This window comes from Colletotrichum paranaense (assembly GCF_030867605.1).
Source record: "Colletotrichum paranaense strain IMI 384185 chromosome Unknown Scaffold_13.1, whole genome shotgun sequence".
Classification (NCBI taxonomy): domain Eukaryota; kingdom Fungi; phylum Ascomycota; class Sordariomycetes; order Glomerellales; family Glomerellaceae; genus Colletotrichum; species Colletotrichum paranaense.
In genome coordinates this window covers 892105-915437 of record NW_026848971.1, presented here as the reverse complement: position 1 = coordinate 915437, position 23333 = coordinate 892105, and the positions used below count along the sequence as shown (strand labels likewise).

At 52.8% G+C, this 23333-nt stretch overlaps 5 protein-coding genes across 5 annotated transcripts; 4 read left to right on the top strand and 1 right to left on the bottom strand.

Moving 5' to 3' along the window:
* Nucleotides 1-4807: 4807 nt before the first annotated feature.
* On the top strand, nucleotides 4808-5335 carry CPAR01_13770 (uncharacterized protein; the record flags this gene model as incomplete). The annotated part of the gene is made up of 2 exons (XM_060498022.1): nucleotides 4808-5007; nucleotides 5074-5335. Coding segments are annotated over 2 exons (462 nt in total), but the record flags the coding sequence as incomplete, so codon positions are not given.
* Nucleotides 5336-9243: 3908 nt separating this feature from the next.
* On the top strand, nucleotides 9244-10399 carry CPAR01_13769 (uncharacterized protein; the record flags this gene model as incomplete). Its single annotated transcript, XM_060498021.1, has 2 exons — nucleotides 9244-9492; nucleotides 9557-10399. 2 exons carry the CDS (start codon nucleotides 9244-9246, stop codon nucleotides 10397-10399), a joined length of 1092 nt encoding a protein of 363 aa, XP_060343489.1.
* Nucleotides 10400-13217: 2818 nt separating this feature from the next.
* On the top strand, nucleotides 13218-13931 carry CPAR01_13768 (uncharacterized protein; the record flags this gene model as incomplete). Its single annotated transcript, XM_060498020.1, has 1 exon — nucleotides 13218-13931. The coding sequence occupies one exon, from the start codon at nucleotides 13218-13220 to the stop codon at nucleotides 13929-13931; it is 714 nt and encodes a 237-aa protein (XP_060343488.1).
* Nucleotides 13932-14171: 240 nt separating this feature from the next.
* CPAR01_13767 (ATPase) lies at nucleotides 14172-17868 on the bottom strand (the record flags this gene model as incomplete). Its single annotated transcript, XM_060498019.1, has 2 exons — nucleotides 14172-14924; nucleotides 14980-17868. 2 exons carry the CDS (start codon nucleotides 17866-17868, stop codon nucleotides 14172-14174), a joined length of 3642 nt encoding a protein of 1213 aa, XP_060343487.1.
* Nucleotides 17869-18662: 794 nt separating this feature from the next.
* Nucleotides 18663-21400, top strand: CPAR01_13766 (uncharacterized protein; the record flags this gene model as incomplete). The annotated part of the gene is made up of 2 exons (XM_060498018.1): nucleotides 18663-18842; nucleotides 18896-21400. 2 exons carry the CDS (start codon nucleotides 18663-18665, stop codon nucleotides 21398-21400), a joined length of 2685 nt encoding a protein of 894 aa, XP_060343486.1.
* Nucleotides 21401-23333: the final 1933 nt, after the last annotated feature.

Genomic DNA, 23333 nt, shown 5'->3' with positions numbered 1-23333 from the left:
GGCTCGTCCGGAAATTCGGGCATCGGCTGTAGCCTCCGTGAGTGTGAACTGAGAAACGGCAGGGAGGAGGAGCAAAATCTCATTCGTCAATCGGGCTTCGTCGACAGGTGCTCAGCATTCCTTGCTCGGCCCAACACATCGTTCCCTTGCCGGCTGCGACATGGGACCGAGATCGTGAACAGGCTGTGTTAAACCACTCCACACACTCATGTTGCTGTTGAAAAATGGTTCGCTCTGGGTGGCTGAAGGCCATTCTGTGTACGAAGTACGTATCGTGAAAGAAGAACCGGGAACAGAGTACTATCCTGTGTGACCCGATCTCAGCCTCGTCATTGTCAAGCAGGATTACTTGGTGAGAAACTTCCTCTCGGAGTAGCGGAAAATGGTGATGTTCCCCTTCTGGAATGCACACTCCTGTCCTAGGGAAACGCACGATGGTGGTAAAAGTAAGGTCAAAGACTGTGAGCCTTGGCCAGCCAACATTCATCGCACCACACAAACGAACCAACGCGCAGGCCAATCATGCAATTTTCCCATTGACTGCGTGTATGGCTGTAATCCAAGGGGGTGCCCGTATGCTTCGTCTTCCGTTTTGTCACTTAGGAACTGCCACTGCGCAATACTTCTTTGGCGTTGCGAACCTCCCCACAGAATGGAAAGAGGTGGCCTAAGCCACATCTCCTGTAGGCGGCTTTCAGGACAACCTCGAAAGCATGTCACAGACAGGGGTATGACGGACTACTTACTTTTGAATCGAATCGCGAATTTGCCATCGCCGCACCGGTTTCGTAGTGAGTCGCAGCCAAACTCAGGGCTATAACGCCGCCTTTACTGGTCCATAGGGACGGTGTTCAGGACTTCAAAGCCTAATGAGGGAGTCAGCATCAAATTTGTGCTGTCTTCGTTCAACGGGCACTCTCATTACTGGCGCCAAATATTGAAGAAGGTAAGTACAGCGTAACGCTGCCCGCGGCGGTGCGGTCGCCTATGTGGCTTGTCATTCGGCTAGCGCAGACTGTTGGTGTGGTGCTCGGCCGGTCGATCGGTGGAAACAAACCTGACTGTTTGATGGACGCCTTGAGTGTGTCAATAGAAGCTTTCCCAGGTGAAAAGGTTGCAGACCACATGTCGCCTCGCCCACTATCTTAGCTGGGATCACGACACGGAACTGGGTTCTGCAGTCTGACCACTGACTCCATATTGCGTACACCGTCGTCTAGCATGCGGAACGTCAGTGTGATGCGCAACAACCTATCCTTTCCTTTCAATTTACATGCCGGGCTCGATGGGTATCAGGTTATCAACCTCAATTTAGTGGCGTGGGACGGATACGAGACTTTGAGCAGTCGCATTCGGGACAGCGTATCAAGTTCGACGAGCAAGATCTCCTGCTATTGTGCACACTTCAAAGGTTCTTTCGGTAATGAAGCATCCGTCTGTCCTCAGAGCAGCATCTCGACATGCTACCCCAACCGGGCTTGAGATTTGTAGACTTCTGTAATAATCGTCGCTGGTCGGTGTTTCGAGAAGCTGTTTCTGCGAACATACGGATACTCTTCCCAGTCTTGGCTTTCTGAAATCATGCAAGAGTCGGCCTCTTCGCCTGGGCCATGCGATCAAGCGGCGGAAGACTGGCGGCGTGTGTGGATTGCAGTCCTTAGTTGCGCCCATATCCGTATCGTTTCCGAATGAATGTGCGCCAATCTTGCTTGAGCCGGAGTCGCAGGATTGCTGCTTCCTTGCGAAGCAAGAGCATACCTATAATAACGCTTGGGAGTCAGTGCGAAGTGGTTGAAAATTTGACCACAATTGGTCAATATCGCGGTGTTGAGCGGGCTATAGAGCCTTCTAGGGTGGGAGGGGCGTGTCTGAAAGATCCAGAACACTGTACGGAGTGTTCAGTCTCGCAACCCGAAGTGCCCCATACTCCATATCCGATCTTAACTGTGCAGGTGTCTGGACCGCAGGGCGGCAGCCAATTAAATATTGTAATCGGTCGCATATTTGGCCATGTACTTCAACGGTGAGAGGATGTACTCCGTACTCAGCACAAGAAAAGAATTTGCCAGTTGTCGCCAACAAGAAGGGTCAGCCAGGGATCAGGGACTGGCCTCGGGCCTCCGTGTTTCCCGCCGTCCAGGCCGAAGTGTCCGTAATTGACGACCGCTGAGATGGCCGATTTGACGTTGGTAAGTTTTGCCAATGACCGGGGCATTTTGAGGCATCTGGAACCTTGATAGCGCTGTCCAGAGGTATCCCCGAAGCAGAACCAGTCGGTTCTCATGATTGTAATCGCAAGACTGTGATACAGCCCTTGCCGTTCAAACTGGCTGGCATCGTCATGTTTTGGTATTGGACGTCGGGGCTTTTGCCCATGTCGAAGTCACCGAACCGGCCGGCGGGGATAGAGCGGCTAGGTGGATGGTTTGCTGGGCAGGCCGTGATCTGGCCATCAGCCACGCTCAAAACATCTCAGAACCTCGCAGAGCCAGCCGTGCCAGTATAGGCAATGATGGTCTGAAAAGGCTAGTGACTTGTGCCTCGGGTGCCAGAGCGAATTAGCGTTGCGTTTATGGCACACATTGTCGAGCGAAGGCGACCGGGGTGTGCCTAGCAATTCTCGCGTATCCGTAGATTTGGGTGCGAACTCTTTGCTGACATAGTGCGAAGTTAGCCCAGAATATGGACTGTTTGTCCCGCCGTTCTGCCGCCAAGAGCGACGCCTGTGGCGCTGTGTGGCAGATTCGTGAATAGTTGAGCGTGTGGGAAGGAAAGTATGGGAGTGTGTGTTGCGGCAACATGAGACTCGTGCTTTCCTATGCATCTGGGATTAGCAATTGCATCGAGTGGGACTCTTAGCTGTTACTTCGAGGTACCTCGAGACAACCTCGCGAAATGCCAAAAAGTCATCCGCATGGCACAATGCTATGCCTACAATCCAAACAACGATCCGTTCCAAGGCATCAGTTATCCGTAGGGCAGTCGTACAGTGCGTGTAGTCGATGTCGATAACGTGAATGCTGGAATGCTAGCAGCCCAGTGCTCCTGCGCGTACCAATCTTCGAGGTTACAAGTGTATGTTATCTGCGGCCGAGACAGGTGCTTCATAGCTCGAGGGCCGACTGTGTCAAGGGTCCTGAATGATTGAGTTACGGCAGGCATAACGAGTTGGTGCCCCGTACATAGTATACTGACTAAATACTATGTAGGCCGAGCTTCAGAAGGCCTCTCAGCAACGAGATCTTTCACGGAGACTAGCTGGTAGTGGAGGTGAGACAGACAGGCCATGAAATGCAAATTGAACCCACGGCCAGTCTACCGTACTGTGTAGCCATTCGATGGACTTGCAGGGAGTAGGAGGGTGTGCTTGATAGGCGGGCGCGCTTACAATAAGCCGTATCTAGAGTCTCGACGAGAGTTGAAACCGACCCTGAACAACGATTTGCCCAAAACCTCGTCTAGCCCGCTTCCTTATGCACTATGTTGGCGGTGGTTTGGCAATCATCAGCTGCAGTGTCTCTGGTTTGTGTGTGTGTGTGTATGTGTGTGTGTGATAAAACACACAGATACGGAGCATGTGGTGAAGAGGCAACGTAACTGTAAAGCGAGGGTGAATCGATGGACAGGAGGATCCCTTTGATGGCATGGCTCCTTCTGGTGACGTCCGCCTGGCTCGGAGGTGGAGGAGCGGCGCCATGCTGTCTGTCTCACACACGACGTAGCCGTACAGGGGCGATGGCATGGAGCCAGCCCCTGGCTGCTTGAAAGTGCTTGAACGCTGGAGCTGGCGGGGCTCGATGTGCACGGGACTAAGGCCAGTGAGCCCGTCAACTGCGGCGGCTGGGAGTAGCTTGGTGCGTGGTCTGGATAACGCAACGCGGCACAGGCAAACGACGTCGGTCCCTGCTGACTCGATGGCCTGGTGACTTGTTCCATGTCTTTTGAGGGGGAATAGGCACGACAGGGTATACCTAGTGGCTTTGATGGTCGCCGAGGGGTAATGTTGGTTTGGTGGTGCTGGTTTAGATGCTGGTTATGATGGTGGTGGAGGACATGTAGGTATTTGATTTTGAATTCTTCTTTGCAGGTGGCTGAATCTTTGGCGATGCCCACATTGCATGCTGAATATAATATCAGACCATCAGGGCATGGCAATCAACAAAGGTAAGGTAGGTTGGGAGGATGGGGCGCTGATGCTGATATTGATGTCGAGGTCGTCGCCGTAATTCAAGTGGTGTAGGAAGAATGTGGTCAAGGGAAGACAAAGGAAGTTGCTGCCTCGGCTCCACCCGCAGCATCATCTCCACTGTTAAGATGGGAAGCAAGAGGAACGTCGTTCTTTCCCATCTGTAATTGCAAGTGCTCCGTTCCTTGCACCTTCTACAGCATCCTCGCTATGAACGAAAATTAAGTCCAGTTTGGGTGGTGCAGGCAATGCTGGTCACCTTCGGACCTTCCTTCTCCCATCTCCAAGTAGGTACTTACGAATAGTACATACGTACGTGACTTCACACATAAGGTACCTTGTGGATACCTTACAATCAATGTCATTTGGGGCAGGGACTTGAGGCAGGCAGGCAAGCAGGCATGCATCTGGCAGGTGCGCAAAAAACCTACAAGTAGGTAGGTAGCACAAGGAAAGATGCATGAAAGGGCCTGCCAGACGGACATCCAATGGGAAGTGCCACGTTCCGGGCCTAAGGTACCTACCATAGGCACCACGTCCACAAGGTAAGGTAGGGACGTCCCTTCGGCCTAAGCAAGCTTCGCTTACATAATTTACAACCCAGTCATCTCGAATGCTTAGATAATTGCACCAAGCACAAACCGCCTGTCTGTCACTTCCACCATCACCACCATCACCATCACTCCTCAAAGCCTGCTTCTCTCTGTCCCATGCAAAAATGCATTCTCAAAGTCCAAGCCTGTCTCCGTTCCGTTTGCCACACCGGCCTGTCCAGACCAAGCGATATTGACGGACATGATGTACGGATACTCCGGGCCATGGTACACCCGCGGGAGCAGCTAGATACTCATGCCATCGCAGCCGTTACCAACACTTGTCGATATCAGCCACAACATACCGTATGTCGGACATAGAGTCGTACACAAATCGCACGCTTTTGTCTCGCGTCCAGCGCCTCAAGTCCAAGAATCGCCAACACTGATTGTCCCGATTCTGGCAGCCCGGCCCCAACAATCCTCTTCGTCTTTGATTGCCCCCTTGGGTCGACTTCAGACTCTTCCAACACAGGTACCTTTGGTCTTCGCAATCTACGTAGTACTCCGTGGATACGGCTACTACCTGGCCTCTTTGTGGCTTATTGTTGTATGATTGAGCTACCCTGCTCCATGCCGTGTCTAGCCAGTCTCATCTGGACTGGACCGCCGCTCTTTCAATGGCATATTCTCAGACTCCTCAGTCCGAAGTCCTCACTGCGGATAATATCGCTCACAGAGCCACCACCCCCTTTCACCTCGAGCTCGGACACCACATCTGCAGTCGCCCAACCAACGACCCCCCCCCCCCGGGGGGGCATGTCGCCTTCGATTACGGATTCGGGTACAAACCATCTTAGTCACTACGCCCCTGGGCCTCAGTAGCTGCATGACAGAGTCAGTCGGCTGCTCGCTTGCTTTTTTCTCCCTCAGTCATAATCACATCAGCCCCTTCTGAATGCTGCTCGATCTCGGCCTCGGTTGGTGTCCAGGTGAAAACTGACTGGTCAAGAGCGATATCGGTATTCACGAAACCGTCATCATCTCTTGCTCCTAATTGTACTCTTGATACGTCCCATGCAAGCTCCATCAAAACGACTCACCGGCGCACCTCGTACTTGATTGTCTGTCACACCGTGCTTGGAGTGATCGAGGTCAGCTAAGTTCTGGGGTCTAGGTATTTTGTACGGAGTACAGATACTGGCTTTCTCGTCCGATCCTATCCCTGGTAACCTTCGTCGCGGCACTCCAGGTTGGCTTCGGAGAGTCTGCCGCACCGGAGCACCGGCCGGGCCCATCTGGTGCTACCCTTGGGTCACTAAGTGCATACGGAGTAGGTATTTGTCCACGGCACCTCCTTTGGCAGATCGCCAACTCAAGTTTCGGCTTCCATTGCATTTCGCCAACCAAAGCCTAGTCCGGCCAGTCTGGTGCCACATATCCGACATTGGCATGGTGTCAGTCCTGCATTCACGACTCCATCTGACCTTCAGCTTGACTTCGCCTAAACATGGTCTTGGCTGTCCTCCTTACTCTTCCTACTACAGGACACTGTAGAAATGGGTTCGACAAGTCTCAGCTGCCCAGTCACATTGAATGCTTAGCACGTTGATAAGCCGGTCGGACCGGTATCAGAGGAACTAACAGTCCTCGGCGCCAGGTGGTGGGGACGGCTGTGTTCTTCTGTTACTTCCCTCTTCATGGCATGGCCAAACCTAGTTTGGCGAACAAGTCGCAGTCGGACAATATCTCCACTGCGGAACAAGACCTTCCACTGCGGATTGCTTCGTCGCCAGCATTGTCAATAGGAAATGGCGCTGTTTACTCAGATAACTCGCAGCAGCAACAATCCCCAGCCGCTGGAATCCTGGGAATGGCTATGTACCCAATGATACCTTGACATTCATCAGTCGACCACCTGCTCGCTATGGAGCTGGACATGACTGAAGCCAGCGGAGCATCGCAAGGCAAGCAATCCCTCAAACCCTTCGAGCCGAATTGTCAAATTGTTTTGGTCCCTTCCTGGACCTGGCGTGACATGCAAGTCTGGAAAATCCATTTCACTTTGCCTTCCTTTACCCCAGCAGCCCTCACTTTGTTGCATCTGCAAGGACAGCCGATATCAATGGAGACGGTGGCTAAATGACAAAAAGATTTGCAGGCACGTTGTTTCTCTCTCCCACTTCCTTGCTGCCCTGCTTGCCGTTCAGTCTTCACTCCATTCATTCCGGTGTACGGGACAGGCTACAGCGATACATTTGGCCATCACAAATGGACACCGCCCACCGAAAGATGAATCCCCGTTTTCACGAATTTACCCCCTATTCCCGGTTTAGTCTCGATCCTGTTTTCGTCCATGGACAAATCACGATGGGGTGTCAGGCCCATCGCAGCGACTCAGCCAGATCATGCTGAGTGATGACGACTCCCCACTGGCACACAAAAGCCTCTGTCTCCATTGGCAGTAGCGAGCCTCCAAGGCCAAGGCTCCAATCACTTTTGCTGAGAAAGACCGTCTGTAATTTGGCGTCCCCGGAGCCTGCCCCGCGCTGATCCGACTATTGGCACACCTTCGAGTATGGATACCTCTGGTGGTGGTCATGGTGGTTTCTTTTGGGCTTCGCGCCTCCACATTAGTCCCCCCGCCCGTCGCCGACGCTGGCGTAACACCACGAACTTACCTCCGGCCGGCCGTCCCGGGGCCGCGGAGTGCTGTGGACGTTCACTTTACGATATCGATTCTGATTCGATTGACTGAGCCCGATCTATCATCTGCCAAGTGACAGACTGCAGCATTGGGCCCGTCCCGCGCAAGGTGGCATAGACACCACGTACTCATTCTCGTTTCCTACACCTGTATATAAACAATTGGATCGTCGACCACCCACCCGGAACCGACGTCAGTCTCCTTTGGTGGTACTGTGAAGGGACCTGACCCTCGGGACTTGAAATAAGGATCTTCTTTGGTGACGGTAGTTATGAGCGCTGGTCGACCATACCCGCCGACTTTATACTTACTCTTGGGTGATGCAGGTGAATCTCGATGCAGGCATGCCATTCAGCGTACCAGTCATCTACGGAAATTTTCCGGCTGACTGTCGGCAAGACCACCTATAGTCCGAAGTCTAACTGATTCTCGACTTGGCTGTTTGAACTACCCACGATGTACTGAATCCTAGGAGGTAACGCCCTTGTGCTCTAAATCAGTTGTCCGAAAAGTACGAGTGCCCCTTATGAACCAAAATCGTTCATGTAAAGATCCATAAATGGTGATCAAATCCGTGGTCCATCTTCAGAGCGATGCTGCTCACTTGCTAGATACATCTACATGAAGGCTGGTTGCGGTCGATCATACTCATGCTACGTATCAATGCTCGGCAGTCTTGTCTGCTCATCTCATATTCACTAGTCGTGTTCTTTCCAATGGTCTTTGACTGCTATCTTGATTCATACCTGTCAACTGGGCTTGTGAAAACTGGCATCTCCAGTCACATTCAATGAAAAGGGTCGGTCTCCAAGGAACACGGCCAGTTCTGATGTTTCTGGTTTCTTCCCAGTAACTAGAAACGGGTATCTGAGCCCGTACAGATGAAAGCCTTCAAGAACACAGCCTATGCCTGACCTAGGCTGGCTTCTCGATTTGACTTGTTTGGGCATTCGAGGCACAAGTATATGGGCGGCAAGGAGAAGATGAGCCTATGTAACCTTCTGTGGGTGTTGCATGGAGATTTTAATGAGTCCCTCGAAAGGGGAGGTTACCTTGCAGAACTCTATTGTTCGCCAGTTATGTCTAGCATGTGGCTGCGACTGATGGGAATAGACGACGATGTTCTTGGAAATGATGGAAGGGAGACCAGATGCACATATGCCATCCTTGAACGAAGGGTCGCCGGTACTATGTCTACTGAAACTCTGTTTGGGTTCTCTTATGGGTATTTGAAGCGTGATAGCATCTTTGAATGCTTGAAAGATGTTTGTTAATCAGTACCTCAGTTTCTTGACAGAGATAATGCGACTATACGTTCAACACTGCATGGCATGAAGTGACTTAACTTGCCAATCCGCCGAGAGGAAAGAAACTCGAGATGAAGATCGTCTCCCCCGAAACGATCTCAAATCAAATCAAAGAGAAGATTTGGGTGGTGGATGTTTCGAGATACGCCAAACCAATTGTCTCCGGAACAATGCTTTGAGTATCTTTTAGACGTCGACCTTGTTTTCTACTCCCGAAGAACAACCTACGGCTGCCTTTGACTTCACTTTTTCCTTGCCAACAGGACTCTCAAGTTTGAAAGAATGACCTATTGCGAAAATGTTGAGCACGGTTGGTCTATCCTCTTTCAGGAACAAACAGGAACCAGGTAGGCGATGCGAAGAAACAATAGACAAGGAGACGAAAAAAAACCCAGCGACAGAGATGGACAGGGCCTATCTGTATATATCTTACCCAGCATACACGATGGTAGACGTCTCCTTGATTCATATATCAGTTCGAAAAAGCAGCTCAGTTGCAAAATCATCATCATGTCGTACAGAGAAGCAAATCGGAACCTCCTGAGCCTCAAGGGCATCCTACACTCGGACGAAGGTCCCGTCGGCGACGAACCCAGCTTCCGATCTCTGCGAGACGGCCGTAGGTATATCACTGCGAGAGATGCTGACGGCATTAGAGACGTGACGTTTGTCGGCTTTCCTCAACTCGATGCTACCCGGGAAGAGAAGCTTGCGAATCTCGCAGCGGACTTGGTAAAGCCCACCAAAGAGGCTTCTCCTGTAAGTTCAACCTCCCCGTCCTCCCCGAGTTCATGAATGAGATGCTGACACACGGTGGGTATAGAAAACGATTGTAAGGTATCTCGACTTCCTTCCAAAAGACAAGGTCTTCATCGTCGAGAGACTTCCCATGCAGGGATCATGGCGATCCGCGAGAGGTACTACACAAGACCATATAGTCCTCGACGTAGCTTGGGACCTCCTCCTTGCCCTCGCCTACCTCCACGCAACAGGGACTGCACACGGAGACGTTCGCCTCCATAACGTATTCCCCTTCCCCTCAGAAGACTCGTCGCGCGTTCGCTTCAAGCTCTTCGGACACGGCCTCGTTCCAGAAGTCCTGAGCTACAACTTACGCAACGACTGCTACACGGCCCCTGAGCTACGTTGTCCAGGCAAGTATTACGGCTTCAGCGCCAACACAAAGCCGACGTTCGAATCCGACATTTGGATGCTGGGCATGGTCCTCTGGCACTGTCACCGTTTCGGCGTTTACTACGACGGCCGCGGATCCGCGAGGGAACGGTGGGTGTCGGATAGGCTGATCCAGCCTGACCTGACCGATGGCGCAGAATTTAGCATTCACCCACTGGCTCCCCGGGGCCGTGGCTGTGAGCCTTCGCCTCACCGATTCGTCGAGGACCTGCTTCATAAGATGCTCACTCCAGATCCTAAGCGGCGATGGACTGCTGCGGACTTGCTGGAGCAGATGAAGATGCAGAAGAATTACACGCCCGCGGAAGGTGATATGAAGCGGGACCTGGCCGATCTTCAGGCCGCTCTGAAAGGTGAGAAATATGACACGTTTAGAAGGATGGCGGCCACGTTGAGAGAGGCTCCGCGCAGATCTTGGACGAGGTTGGGAGGATGGATGTTCTTGCTCGCTTTCTTCTTGGTAATCCTGTGAGGGAGTACTTTCAGGAAGATAGATGTTTCCTTGCTAGTACTCAGGACTTTAGAGGGACTCTGTATTGTGTTCAAAACTTGCTCGGAATTTCTGGCGTACGGGATATTAGAAGAGACGAACAAAACTCTCTGGCTAAGCTGCTATGATATTATTCCTTTTCAGACGTCTGTGACCAGCCACATCTCTCAGTCGTAGTGTGTATTTTATCACTTGAACAAAGGGCCAGCCAGATGCATGGCATATTGGTCAAGTATCTGCGTCGCCAGAATCCAGCTATGATAAATGAACAACTGGCTGCTTAGCTGTCCACGACAGATGAGCCGAGACTTCCTGCGCCGAGCGCCAGTCACAAACATGATCACGTCTGGTTTCATGCTGCCTTATGATGGCAGACTCTCACAAGGTCATTACTGAGATAGTATGGTTAGTCTTTGGTGATGAAGGTTCTAACAACATCTCAGTATCAATGAGATGAAATAATATATCACGAGTCTCGCATGAGTAGATGCTTTAAGCTATCTCATTGCAGAGAAAGTCAAAAGCTCTCATATACCCTAGGTCGCGCATACGAGGCACGGTAGCCACGGGTTGTGAAAGAAAACAGAATAAAAAAGCCTTCCTTTCCTTGCGCTCGTCAGTGAAGTCATTCTGTACAACACCCCGAAGCTGTTCACGAGATTGGAGGGCCGCTGAGAGAGAGATGACTTCAGTCTCGGCTCCGTAAGGAGGATGACAGGCTAGGCTCAAACCCTGTTGCCAAGCCGGCCTGCTTGTCAACATAAATCTCGAAAGATGCAAGATGAAAGCCATTGGTAAGAGACCATGATTATACCGGAACCGGTTCTCTACTTGATTCTTTGCTAGCTGATCTCACGACGTACCCTATGAGATATCGAGGACCTAACAACCAAACATATTCATCGGCACATTCTACCTCGAGGCATGCTACAACCATCACCATCAAACTCGTATTACCGAACCTCAAGTCTCCCCCCGTAAAAAAATCCGTCGCTTTAGACCATACCTGCGTGTCGTCACACCCGTAGGCCTCAATACGCATTGGCCAATCGCTGAACATCACGTCGCAAGCACGCGTAGACTAGCCCGCCTCTAAAACCTCACCCACTTCATCATTCGCCCATCTCCTGTTCTGTCTCACACAGATCTAACACAATCTAAACGGCCAACACACCCTCCAATAGACGGCAATGAGGTTCCAGGCCTTGCCATCACTCACTTTCCAAAATCCCAAGGATCCATTGTCCACCTGTCGGGACGTTCCTCTCCCGACTCAAGTCGTAATGCAGATGTCCATCGAATCCCAAGATTGCCACCTACCAGAAGTAACGTACGGCTCTTCATCCGAGGCAATAACTCAATCGATCAATCGCTTGATCGGAGGCAAAAGAGAGCCACAGAAACAGAGCCTCCTTTCGACAGGCAGGCAAACGATTGGCCGAGGGAACCGTCAAAAGGGTGAGGGCGAAGAGCAAAGGGAATCCCTATGCCACTCTCTTCCAAACCACCCGCGTGGTCCTCTGTGCATCAGAGTTCCGGGGATCGAACCCGAGCCAAGGAAAGCTTGTCTCGCTCTTCCCTGTCTGTCTGCACACAACCACACAACGTCCAAGTAATATCACAACCACACCACGGGTTCCCGGTCTGACAAGAAGTCTTCCATATCTTCTCCTCACATTGTTATCGGATCCTTTCCCCCGCAAGATTGCGAACGTTTGACCATCTGCCCTCTTGTCATACAACTCACATTTATCGCGCGGTATCGAGTGAACTAACTTGCTTACTTTCATCGAATGCGCCTCTCGGTCATCCTGCAAGCCCTCACCGACTCTCAGACCATCCGATAAAACCTCCCTCTCACCCAAACCCTTTGCGCTCCGTCCTCCCATAAATCTCACCCATCACCCATCAAACCACGTCTATTTCCATCCGACCCTATCAACAAGTCAATACCTAACCCGTCCCTCCGTTCGCCTTCTGCCTTTCTCCCCCCCCAAAGTTCTTGACTCGCCCGTCTCTCTTCCCCTCCCCTCCATCCCACAAGAAAGATCCCTGTGTTGACGGCATCGTCCCGAGCCAGCCGTAGACCGGACTTGTTTCTAACCTATCTGCTGCTCCTCCTCCCACACGCTGCGCAAGTTACCCAAGCCGTACGTCTGCCGCAGAAAGAGAATTACGCATAGCCGCCGTCGGCGCTGTCCTTGCAGTAGGCTTTTACTACGCATATAGTCGGAAAAACTCGCTGCGCTTCTCTCTCTCCCTCTGCGTGACCAACCCACTAAGAAACCCAAAGGCTCGCGCCAGATTCCCACTCAAGACCGACGTGCCGGGTTGACCCTCGCTCGGACGATCCCAACTCCTCAGAGTTCGGGCTCTGATACCGGGGGAAGAAGCCCAACGAGCCGTCTCCCAAAGTTTCATTTGCTTTTCGCACCGCCTACTAGCCTCCAGATACGGGCTCATCGTCATTTACATTCATTAATCCTCGCCCTCATTCTCCTCTTAGTGGTCTCATTTCCCCTTTTACCTCGACCTCCGGTCCAAGCAATCTCCTGTTACAGGTGTCCTGTCACTGAGCTTTCTCTTCAAACCACCAAAGAACCTGTCTCACTTGGATAGGCCGGTCTCGTTGACGGCGTCAACACACCCGAGACATCTCACAACAACACGAATACCTACCTAGCTCTCATCTCTAAACGACGCACACACTGCTGTTCACATATCACCGCGCATGTCTCAGTCTAATAGCAGCCACCGCAGTCGCGCCCTCATAAACACAACCCGGTCGAGAAACACAACCATGGCCCGGACGCGGCGCTCCTACTCCCCATCCTCCCGCTCGCGCTCCTCCTCCGCGGGACCCCGCGATCACCACAAGAAACCCGGCATAAAAACCGCAGCCGTCTTCATCGCCGCCATTGCCGTCGCCTCCCTCGCCGTCCACAAGCTCTGGCCGCGCGGCATAATTCACTCAGAAAAGGAGCACTGGGAACACTCGCCGCCACCAGGTGGCCGCCGGTCCCGCAGGCGCAACGCCATACGGGACCGCCACAATGGGTATATCGACTACGACGACCACAACGTCTGGGACCGCAACGACTATCCCCGCGACGGACGGAGGCTGTCCGAGAGGGAGTACCACCCTCCACGTAGCCGCGGCGGCAGACGGTCGCGCGGCTATGGAAGTGAGAGCGAAGGGGATTCGTATTACTCTGATGACTACCTCCCGTCTCCGAGCGAGCGCTTCGAAAGACGAGGTAGAATCGAAGGGGATAGCCGAGGGCGATCGCGTGGAGTCGGCGCGGAGGGGGAGAATGAGATGGTGAGATATGAGAAGCAGTCAAACAGGTCAGAAGCTGCCGGGAATCGATTCGTGGAGGAGCGTCTACCAAGGCCGCGATACAATGAAGCCGTGGAGGATTGGAGCCGGCGCGGTGATCAACGATTTCCTTCACCACCCCGCCAGCCAGAGTACGTGGATCGAAGGTCCCGGCGGAGGTCTGATTATTATTAGCCGTTTGAATTCATGCGGATGTGAGTCGACGGCATCACAGTCGCAACCTTTGGAGCAGCCGGTGAAATAAAGCCAAGTAAGATGAATGGCTACGATGACATGCTATTTGGCCATACTATTTAAGCCGGATCTCCTGCCAGTTTCCACACCATTCCGTTGTACTCCTTCACCTGCGCCAAATCGCCCTTTCTTCCTTTATACTATCGCTTTTCCCAAATGCAATGCACTCATTATGTTCATCTATTCCTCGGCGGTCGATACAACAGCGTTGTTTGCTTCCACGGGAGGTTCCACAGAAGGTTCACTTTCGGCGGCTGGACTTGGCGGTTGCTCCATCAAGCTCATGGCCTCATCCACGGCAGCTTGCCAGCCTTCTCCTGCAGTTCTCATGACCAGAGGAGTGCTGATTTCTGCGGCAAAATAGTTCTCCTTGCGCATGTTGCCGCGCGCGACACCCTCCAATGCCGAATAGGCGGCACGAGTACTACGCATTCTCTTCCCTTGCCTGCCGCCTTCACTGAATAGACCACTCCGTTGCATGCGATTCTGCATGAGACGATAATCGTAGTGTATGATACTGCGCACATAGGGTGCCACCTCAAGAGTGATCATACGCATAGTACGGTCAAAAACTGACGGCTCGAGACTGGTGGCCATCATAGCCGCTGCTTTCTCAGAGATAGCGATGGGATCGAAAGCCATGGCCATATCATAGCGGTTGATCACTGCTTCTTCTCGGGAAGGAGCGACAAAGAACTTTTTCATTTGACGGATTGCGCTGTGCTCTTGGAAACAATCCATATTGACTGTACTGCCGTGTCGTAGGGGTGCGGATTGGAGAAGCTGTCGAGCGGCGCATTTGAGACCGGTGGCGATAGTGGTGGCCGTGTGAGTGTAGTCAGTTTGGAATGGGGCCTCAAGTAGGCGCCGGCCCAAAATGAAGTCATCACGGGTTTTGATAGGGAGATCTGGCTGTGTGGGATCGAGAGGTTCCTGCGTATCTGTTAGCCATAGTCGCACGATGTTGAGCGTCATTCAGACTACTCACCTGGAACCTGAGGCCAAAGTCCCCATCAGAGCAGACATCAGCCGCGCTCATGAGATCAGAGAACTCGGAGAACACGTCTAGCGCGACAGCCCTCTCGCTGGGCGAAGAAGTCATCACGCTGTCTGCCCACGAGGCCATGTCAAGTGAATCATGCCAGTTGCTTAAATCCATTCCGAGGCCCTGCCAGCATTGGCTCACCAATTCTTCTTCAGCAGCACGCACGCTGGGAACCACTGCTCGGTCACGGCTGATCCATCCCATGCCCTCCAAGTACGTTCCCTCGCTGACTACACGCACGACGTCGCCATTCTCATCTTTGTCGCAGCCTTTTGGCCATCGCGGATAGAACCAGTCAAAGCCGCCTCGACGATCGCCAACTCCTAGCTGACACCAGTAGTTGAGCTCCATGAGAGACGCTCGAAGATCGTTACCCTTTGATTCGTAGAGGGCGCTCACGGCTGGCCGGCTAAGAGCATGACCCTCATTGGCTGCAATGAGTAGGAGTACATCGACCGCCAAGAGCGCTGGGGGTGGTGTGAAGCGGAGGATACCATAAAGCATGAAGCTGTGAAATGGAACCAGAGTCTCGTCGTTGCAAGTCATGACGAACGGTCTTTTGGACTGCGAGACTAAGTTGATGATGGTAGCCCAAAATTGCTTGTCCTCTTCGTAGAGAAGGTCGACCTCTTCAAGGAGGATTAACGATTGCTTTTGGCTCTGAGTCTTTGCCTTTGCGGACTTGGATGCCTCGGACGGCTGGTCGGCCGGCTGTGGTACCGCTTCTGGTTTGAGAACCGCCTTTGCCTTGAAGAACGATGTCATAGTGCCTTGCTTGCCAGATTTGATGTCCTTTGCTGTCTCGTCATCGGCGTTGTCCCCGGCATCAACCTTGCCGCCTTGGCGGTTATGTTGAACAAGGTGATTCTGCGTCATGTCTCCAATCTTCTCCATGACGTCTTTGCCGTTGCGGCGACTGCTGGCGTTGATCTCGAATATCTCGAAGCCGAGCTCCTTTGCTACAGCGTAGACTGCAGCCGTCTTGCCAATGCCATGAGGTCCGCTAAGGACAATTGCATTGGTCAGGCGGCTCGCATCTTTCGCAACATCGCGGCGAACTACAGTCTTCTTCAGGCAACCATGAACAGGTGTCGGTAGCCATTCATCCTCGTCGTCAGAGACCGAAGGTAGGAAATCTACTTCATCACCATCTGAAACGATGAATCCATCCATCTTGGCGCGCTTCCGCTTCTTCTTTGCCGCCGAACCCATTTTTGTACCGGAGGCGGAAGTGGAAGCACCTGTGTTGACTGATTGAACGGTTAAGGTCTGCAACCACTCCTTCAGCAACACGCCCTCTTCGAATTGAAGGACTTCTTCTCCGCTGATTGGTGCGTATTTATGTGCCCACGGAAGGTCCTCGCATTGCGACCTGTCATAGGCTGAGAGATTGGTTTCGAGCATATTGTAAAGGCGGGCCACTGAAGGATGGGGTTTCCGGTTGGACGCAGTAAGTAGCTCATCATCACTGTCTGCACTCGAAGTCACTGGCAGAACAGATTTAAGCTCTCGCTTGATCCTTTGCCGAAGCTTGCGACCGCTTTCAAAGTGCTTCTCGGGAAGGCGGAGCTCCGCGGGTGGCGGCTCAGAGTCCTCTGCGGCCTCCTGGACTGACTTCTTGATGCTCAGCGTGTTTAGCGATTTGGCAAGCTGATCTATGACAGATTCACCAGGGTAGATGTTTGTAGTTTGCCCCTTAGATTTCCGGGACGAAACCGGGGCGTCTTTTGCAACTGGGAGACGCTCTTCTTCGGGAAGAAGCCCCCGTACGTGTGCCATCCCCTGGGTCGGCCATGCGGGGTGGCAGGCGCCCGGAACTTTGAGGCCCATAGATCGGACACCGAATTGTGGAAGCTGAATCTTGCCAGCTATTGGGGCTAGCCGCTGCTTTCTGGGAGAGCATGGGGTGGATGAGAATATGGTGGCTCTAGGCGGTTTGGGAGCGGCGGAAGGCGCGTCCACCAACTTTACAGCCTTCTTGGCATTGCCCAGAAACAGAGGATGAGTGTCCTTCGTTTTTGATTTGTCCTGGTCCTGCTTGGAGACCTTCGCACGAGGCCCTCGGGGGGTCGTTTTCGTTGGAGTCGTGAGGATCTGCTCAATCTTTGAGCCTATGCGTTCGCGAGACGCCACATCAATTCCATACTTGATGGTTACGATACGGGTGGGTTTGGCCAGTGACTTGGATGCCTTTGCGCCTTTGAATGTTTCTGCAGGGCTTATTTTGGGCTTCGGAGGCGAGCCAATTGTGCCGGTCTTTGGATTGAATTTGAGCACTTTGGTAGGTTTTTTGGGTTCCTCTCCAGCAACAGGAGCTGCATTCGTCGCATTCAAAGTCGTATCTGAAGGGTTATCAATGATGTTCAAAAGAGAAACAGGAGCCTGGTTTAGTGGGAGGGCAGCTATATTGGGCTGTATCGGTGCGGGCTCGGGCGTTTGTAGGACTTCGTTGGCAAGCGAGGTCGTCGGCACGCTGTTGACCTGGGAGAAGTGGCTCGTAATATCAACAGACGGGATGTTTGGCTTCTTTCTGGGCCGCCCTCTTTTCTTCCCAGAACTTGGAGGGTTGCCGGCACCGGTCTTTTGCCTCTTGCGACCTTGTTCATCCTCGCCTCTGTCCGATGACGCTGGCTCAACGTCGCTGGATGGTTGCTGAGATGCACGTGCTTGCTTTCGAGATCGAACGGGTTTGCTTTTCAAAGGTGTGCTGTTGACAGACTGAGGTTGGTCGTCGGTACTCGAATCGGTTCTCGGGGCGTCGGCGGTCTTCCCAGGGACGAAGAATGGGTGAAGCTTTGAGGCGTGGGAGGCGTCCAGCCCATCTGGGGCCATGTTGGCTACAAGGAGAGTTCCCATGAGATCGTGCGATGCTATTATGAAAGTTTGTTTCAGCATGCAGTTATGGCAACATCGGTAGAGCAATGGAGGCGTATTTGTTATATGAACAGGAGACTTGAGAACTTACGCCAGAGCCGTCGCGCCTTTAGACTACGTCAGCGGGCATGCAACTGATCAGGAATTGATGAGTGACGAAAGATGTTTGCGATCCAGATTGGATGAAGTACCAATGCCCAGAAGTTTGGCACCGTCTATTATATAAAACAGGACATAACAGAGACTTCCTCCGAAGTTCAATATGGTAGCGCAAATCGATGGGTGCGAGAAGTCGAGGTGGGTGGGTTGTCTAAGGATCGAGTGCACCAGTCGCGTGAGTCGCGTCTTCGAATCGCCGGGGGCAGCAGTGGGCGTGTAGCGCGACGTCCATTACACTTAAGATCCCGGACCCACCAGCATTCCTTATCGTCTCTTATCTCGTATCTTATCTAATCGATAGATTAGTACGGTCCGCAGATTATCCGACGATGTTGGTTTTGGGAATCGAGCGCACGGTCTTCCTTGGTGTATCCTCGCACCTAAGGACAGTGCGAAACCATCGTCAGGTCGACTTTTGCACCCCACTACAGCAGAGTCCTCCGACTTTTTTTTTTCATTCGGTATCGCGACCTTCACTTACACAGCCAGGTTTTCGAGGTTGGGAAGAGCCATTGCCGTCGCACCCCGACCTGAGACCCGCCAAATCTCAAATCACAGTGTCTCTGTAGGCTAAGGCTTTGAGAAGATACAAGATGGCTCCCACTTTCCGCATCCACCGGCCAGACGTTTTGGCATCGCTGCCGCGTCCCCTCGACCATACCAAGGGCCAGTACCACATTGGCGAAGTTTACACACAAAAGCCCGGATCCAAGAAGAGGAAGAGACTGGAAGTTGTTGTTGGCGTGGACGGAGAAGCAGCCAACATTTACCATGTAAGTAGCTGTATCGGGGGACCTCCTCAATACAGCGTCTAACAGTTGCTTAGGTGCCCTCGTCCGGTCTGCGAACATCGTACCCGATTCCGCCTCAAGAGTCCTTCACTTGCGCGCCGCACTCGATCCGATTCCAGGGAGAAGGCTCAAGCGGTCGCAACAACTACACATACCTCTCCACAAGAGACACTACCGGCGCAAAGGTTACCCTCTGCCGCGATGTGATCGACACGACTGGCAAGACAAACTCTGCTAGCACGTCTCAGCGAGTGCGCCATAAGTCCCCAATCACGCATCTGTTTACCTCCGCCGCCGTCGATACCACCATTCTCAGCGAAAACCAGTCTGACAAGGGCCCTGTTGTTGCTCTGTGCAAGGACGGCCAGGTCTTGTGCCTGGACGGCGAGGCATTGGAGCAAAAATGGAGCACATCGTCATACAGCCTCTGCAAAGATCTGCTTCCTGCAACCGTCTCGAACTACGAGGTGGAGTTCTCTCTACACGCTGCGGCATCGGATGTCTTGAATGGACTGTTTCAGGGCAGACAGGACGCCTTTGGCTCTTTCGGACGCCAGATCGACTCCAAGACCTTCAACCCCGACGTCCTCGCCTTTGTCGCACGCACCACCGGCGAAGGAATCACCTCAAGATTCCTCATCATCTTCGGTATCATTCCTACGGCGCCTTCGCAGCCGCTGGTTCAACTCCACGTCACGCCCTTGCCTTCGCAAGACGAAGTTGGCGCCGAATCGGCCACATATCAGCTCCATACCCAGTCAGGAAAGCTACTTCAGCTTTACGGTTCGGTCCTCCGAACGTACGATCTGACGAGCGCCGTGCCCAAGTTGCAAGGCAGTCTGCCTCTGCCGGATTTGACTTCTTTCCTTCAACTCTCAGAGCACTCGGTTCTGTGCCTATCAAAAACCTCCGCTAGCATGATGAACCCTACCTTCCACTCGATCCAGGCTTCGACAGCAGTCGAGTTCCCCGAGGCCACGGAGCAGCAGAAGCCAACGCTCGTGACTTTCCTGTCAAAGCTCGACATGGCGGTAGCGGTTGTCGGCAACACTCTGGTCTCCATACAGATTGAGCGCCCCAAGTCTCATAACAAGGAAGGCCTTCTCATCGATTCCATCGGCAGAGGTCTGCCGAGGTCTGACCGTGTGCCAGCAAGCCTTCCCAAGGCTGGCAACGAAACCTTTGAAAACTACCTCCCAGGAACACTGTCTGACGAATATGTCAAGGAGTCTCTGGCTGATGTCGTGAGAGCGGATGGGTTTATGCAGGCACAAGACTGGAAGTCATTCGAAGCCCTGCTTGCGCAAAGATTCGGGGTCGCAGTGCAACAGGAGGTGGTCTCTAATGAACTCCAGACGCCAACCTGGAAGTGGCTGGCTGAATCAGAAGCGTACCCTGCCGTTGACCGCAGGTGGGTGCTCTATGCCATCAGCAGAGTCTTCTCGATGGAAATTCAGAGCCCCGAATCGGCCATCCTTCGATGCAACCTGCCCGCAAGCAACGTCTTGATCTACCTCGTTGCTGCTGGCCACCTCACGAATGCCAACATGTGTGCGGCCTTCAAGAGTGAGCTTGCCGAGGTGGCACCCAAGGATTCGGTCATTGACAAGCTGGTTCAGAATCTCGTCGCAATGAACCCTGCCATGGAGCTGCTCCTCAGCTATGTCACGGCAACCAAGCTCGGCGAGAAGGACTTGCTGGTGGTGGTCCGCGCTATCATGCAGACCCTCAACATGAAGCCGCCGCAAGAGCTGCTTGCGCTGACGGAAACCGAGCAAGAAGAGGACGTGGCGATGGAGATTGAAAAGACGGAACAAACGCTGGAAATGGCCGAGGTGGCCGTGTATCACATGGACGACGACCGCAACCTCCGCGAACGAGCTCTCACAACAGCATTCGAGAAGCTCGCAAGCTACTCGTCCATCGCGACGGTGCGCGCCCTCCGCGAGACCCTCAGCCCGACGGAGATTCTGTCACTCATCGACACTCTACGCACACAACTCTACCGCGGCGCCTGGACATCACGGTACTTTGACATGACAGACATGGACAAGGACGAGGCCGCGGGAACACCACCGGATGGCACCATTTCTCTCATTGCAGAACTCATTTCCCGCTGCATCGATTCCATCGGCCTCAGTGGGTGGCTTACAAATGGAGCGTCCTCCGTGGGCGGCCGTGCGGACGCGCTTGAATTCATTACCAACCTGAGCAACGAAGTCAGCGCGGCCCTGACCGGTTTGCACGAGACAGTCCTTCTGGACGGCTACGTTGGCGAAGCGGTTCAGTACGGCCGAACAGCAAAGACGGGATCATCAGCCAACGCGGCTGCTTCCGCGCGCGCTGGGGCCCTCGCTAAGCCGGTCTCCCTTGACGTGGAACTCTCGACTCGCTTGCCTCTGGGCCTCGTGTCCAAGCAGCATGTGTCTAATCAAAAGATCGTTTCGGGCGGCGAGGTGCTCGAGAGGAGCTCGCGTGAGAGAGGACACCTGCTGAGTCAGAAGGTCAAGGCGTACTCACTGGAAAGGATCTCCATTTGAGCCGCATGTCAGATGGAAAAAAGTAATTTATCGAGGGGATCTGAGGCTCCACCAGACGAGCGTGTGAGATTATCGGGCTTTGAAGTAAAAAGTTCAAGGCTGAAGACAAACAAAATTCGGAGGAGGCTCTGCACGGGCTGATGGTTTGGGGCAATAGAACCCGCCCTGTGACGGTGTAGCCTGCGAGTAAGGGATAGGAAGAGAGGGAAAAGCGTAGAGAACGAGGACAAGCCAGAAAGTGAAGTGCTCAAAAAGATACCATGAACGGATACCGAAGCGTACATCTTTCCCCTCTCGTCGACCGCGACATCGGTTACATTCGGTGAAGGCCAATCATGTGGTCATTTATGAGCCACCTTCAAGAATTGAACAACTCCCATGTGTCCCCTCCCAATGGACTTTCTACCTAGCATAATAGACTTTGCATTGATCGATTGATCGAACAATGGAAATCATCGACCGAAGTCTAGCGCCAGCTGGCATGAGGAATTGGGCTAGGTACGGCAGGGCTGACTTGAGATGCACCCTTCCTTGACCAGACGAATCGGAACGCTGAAACTTACCCGTCGGTGTGACAGACCACTTACAGCTGAGGCATTTCGAGAGAAAGCAGGTGTTTTTCGAGGACTGATTAAATTGGATGTACACGATTCAGAGCACGATAGTCTCCCAGGTTGATTGGTTGGTTGCTTCGGAGAGATTCTGTTTGCTGATGAATCTCTACTTCTATGGCGCTTAGGCCCTGAGCATTTTGACTTTGTCGGCAAGCGATCTGTTAGAGCAAGTCAGGCGGTGAAGCAAAATCTAGCTTCTGAATAATCAAGAATACGGTTTCAACATCTATTGCTGAGCTGCTTCAGCGATACCTCAATCCTCGGCTCGTCAATAGACATGTGGCAGTAGGCAGAGACAGACTAATACGTGATACCGCTGACAGAAGCAGAGAGGAGGGGGGGCCATATGCACAGAGGCCCAAGCTCCATATCTCGAAATGCTTCAGGACGCATGCTCCCGTCTCAAGTGACTTCACGGCATTGGGCGGGTTGAGTCTCCGTGTTGCTGTCCGGTACTTTGGACAAAATGAGATGCCGAGAGAAAGAAGCAGACGAGAATCTGACAAGCCTCGCTCTCTGCCGTCTTACAAGCCGGTCCACAAAAGTCTTGAATGCAGAAACTGTACGGTACGACCCTCATGAGCTGCAGGTGAAGAAAACAACAGACTATCGATTTCACTAGATCGATGGAGAAAGGTGGCTTTGCACATTCGGGGCTCTGCTGAGGGATTGTGCGGGGGAAGCGAATGAGGCCCTTGAAGTTGCATCGTGGGTAATCGTTGGCAGTTCATGGCAGATCTCATGGCAGATCTGATTGGATGCTGACGATGCAACCGATGCAAAGAGCCCTTTCTCAAATGGTTGGCGGCGACGCTTGATGTGGCTTGTCGGACAGCTTTTCCTGCGCCCTCTTGCTGCATGTCCAGCGAAGACGTAAGAAGAATGGGTTGCCTGCCGGTCAGCTACTTGGAAGGCACCGCCGTGACAGGTATGCTTTGCGTCCGAAAATCTTTGGAGGGATTGAGGGAATGTGGATAGCATCGGAATCAAGCACATTTCGACAACCTCCCGTGATGAAGGGCGGAAAGATGCATGGACAAGGCAATGAGCTCAAGGTTGTACAGTGTCCAAGTCACAAAGTGAGAAAAAGGAACCACGAGATCAGACCAACTTAGGAAAAGGAGTCATAGACGAGAGTTTGTCGGCGAGCATCACAGCGAAGAGACAAAAAGCGCGGTTCTCACACCGGAAATATCGGCTTCTCGATGTACGAAGGATGCCTTGCATCCAAAGTCCCGCAGCGACGAGAGCCGTGTTGTTGCTGCAGTGGCATTCGTCAGCAAGTGACTTCTTGTCCCGGGTCTCCGGTGTTTCCAGTT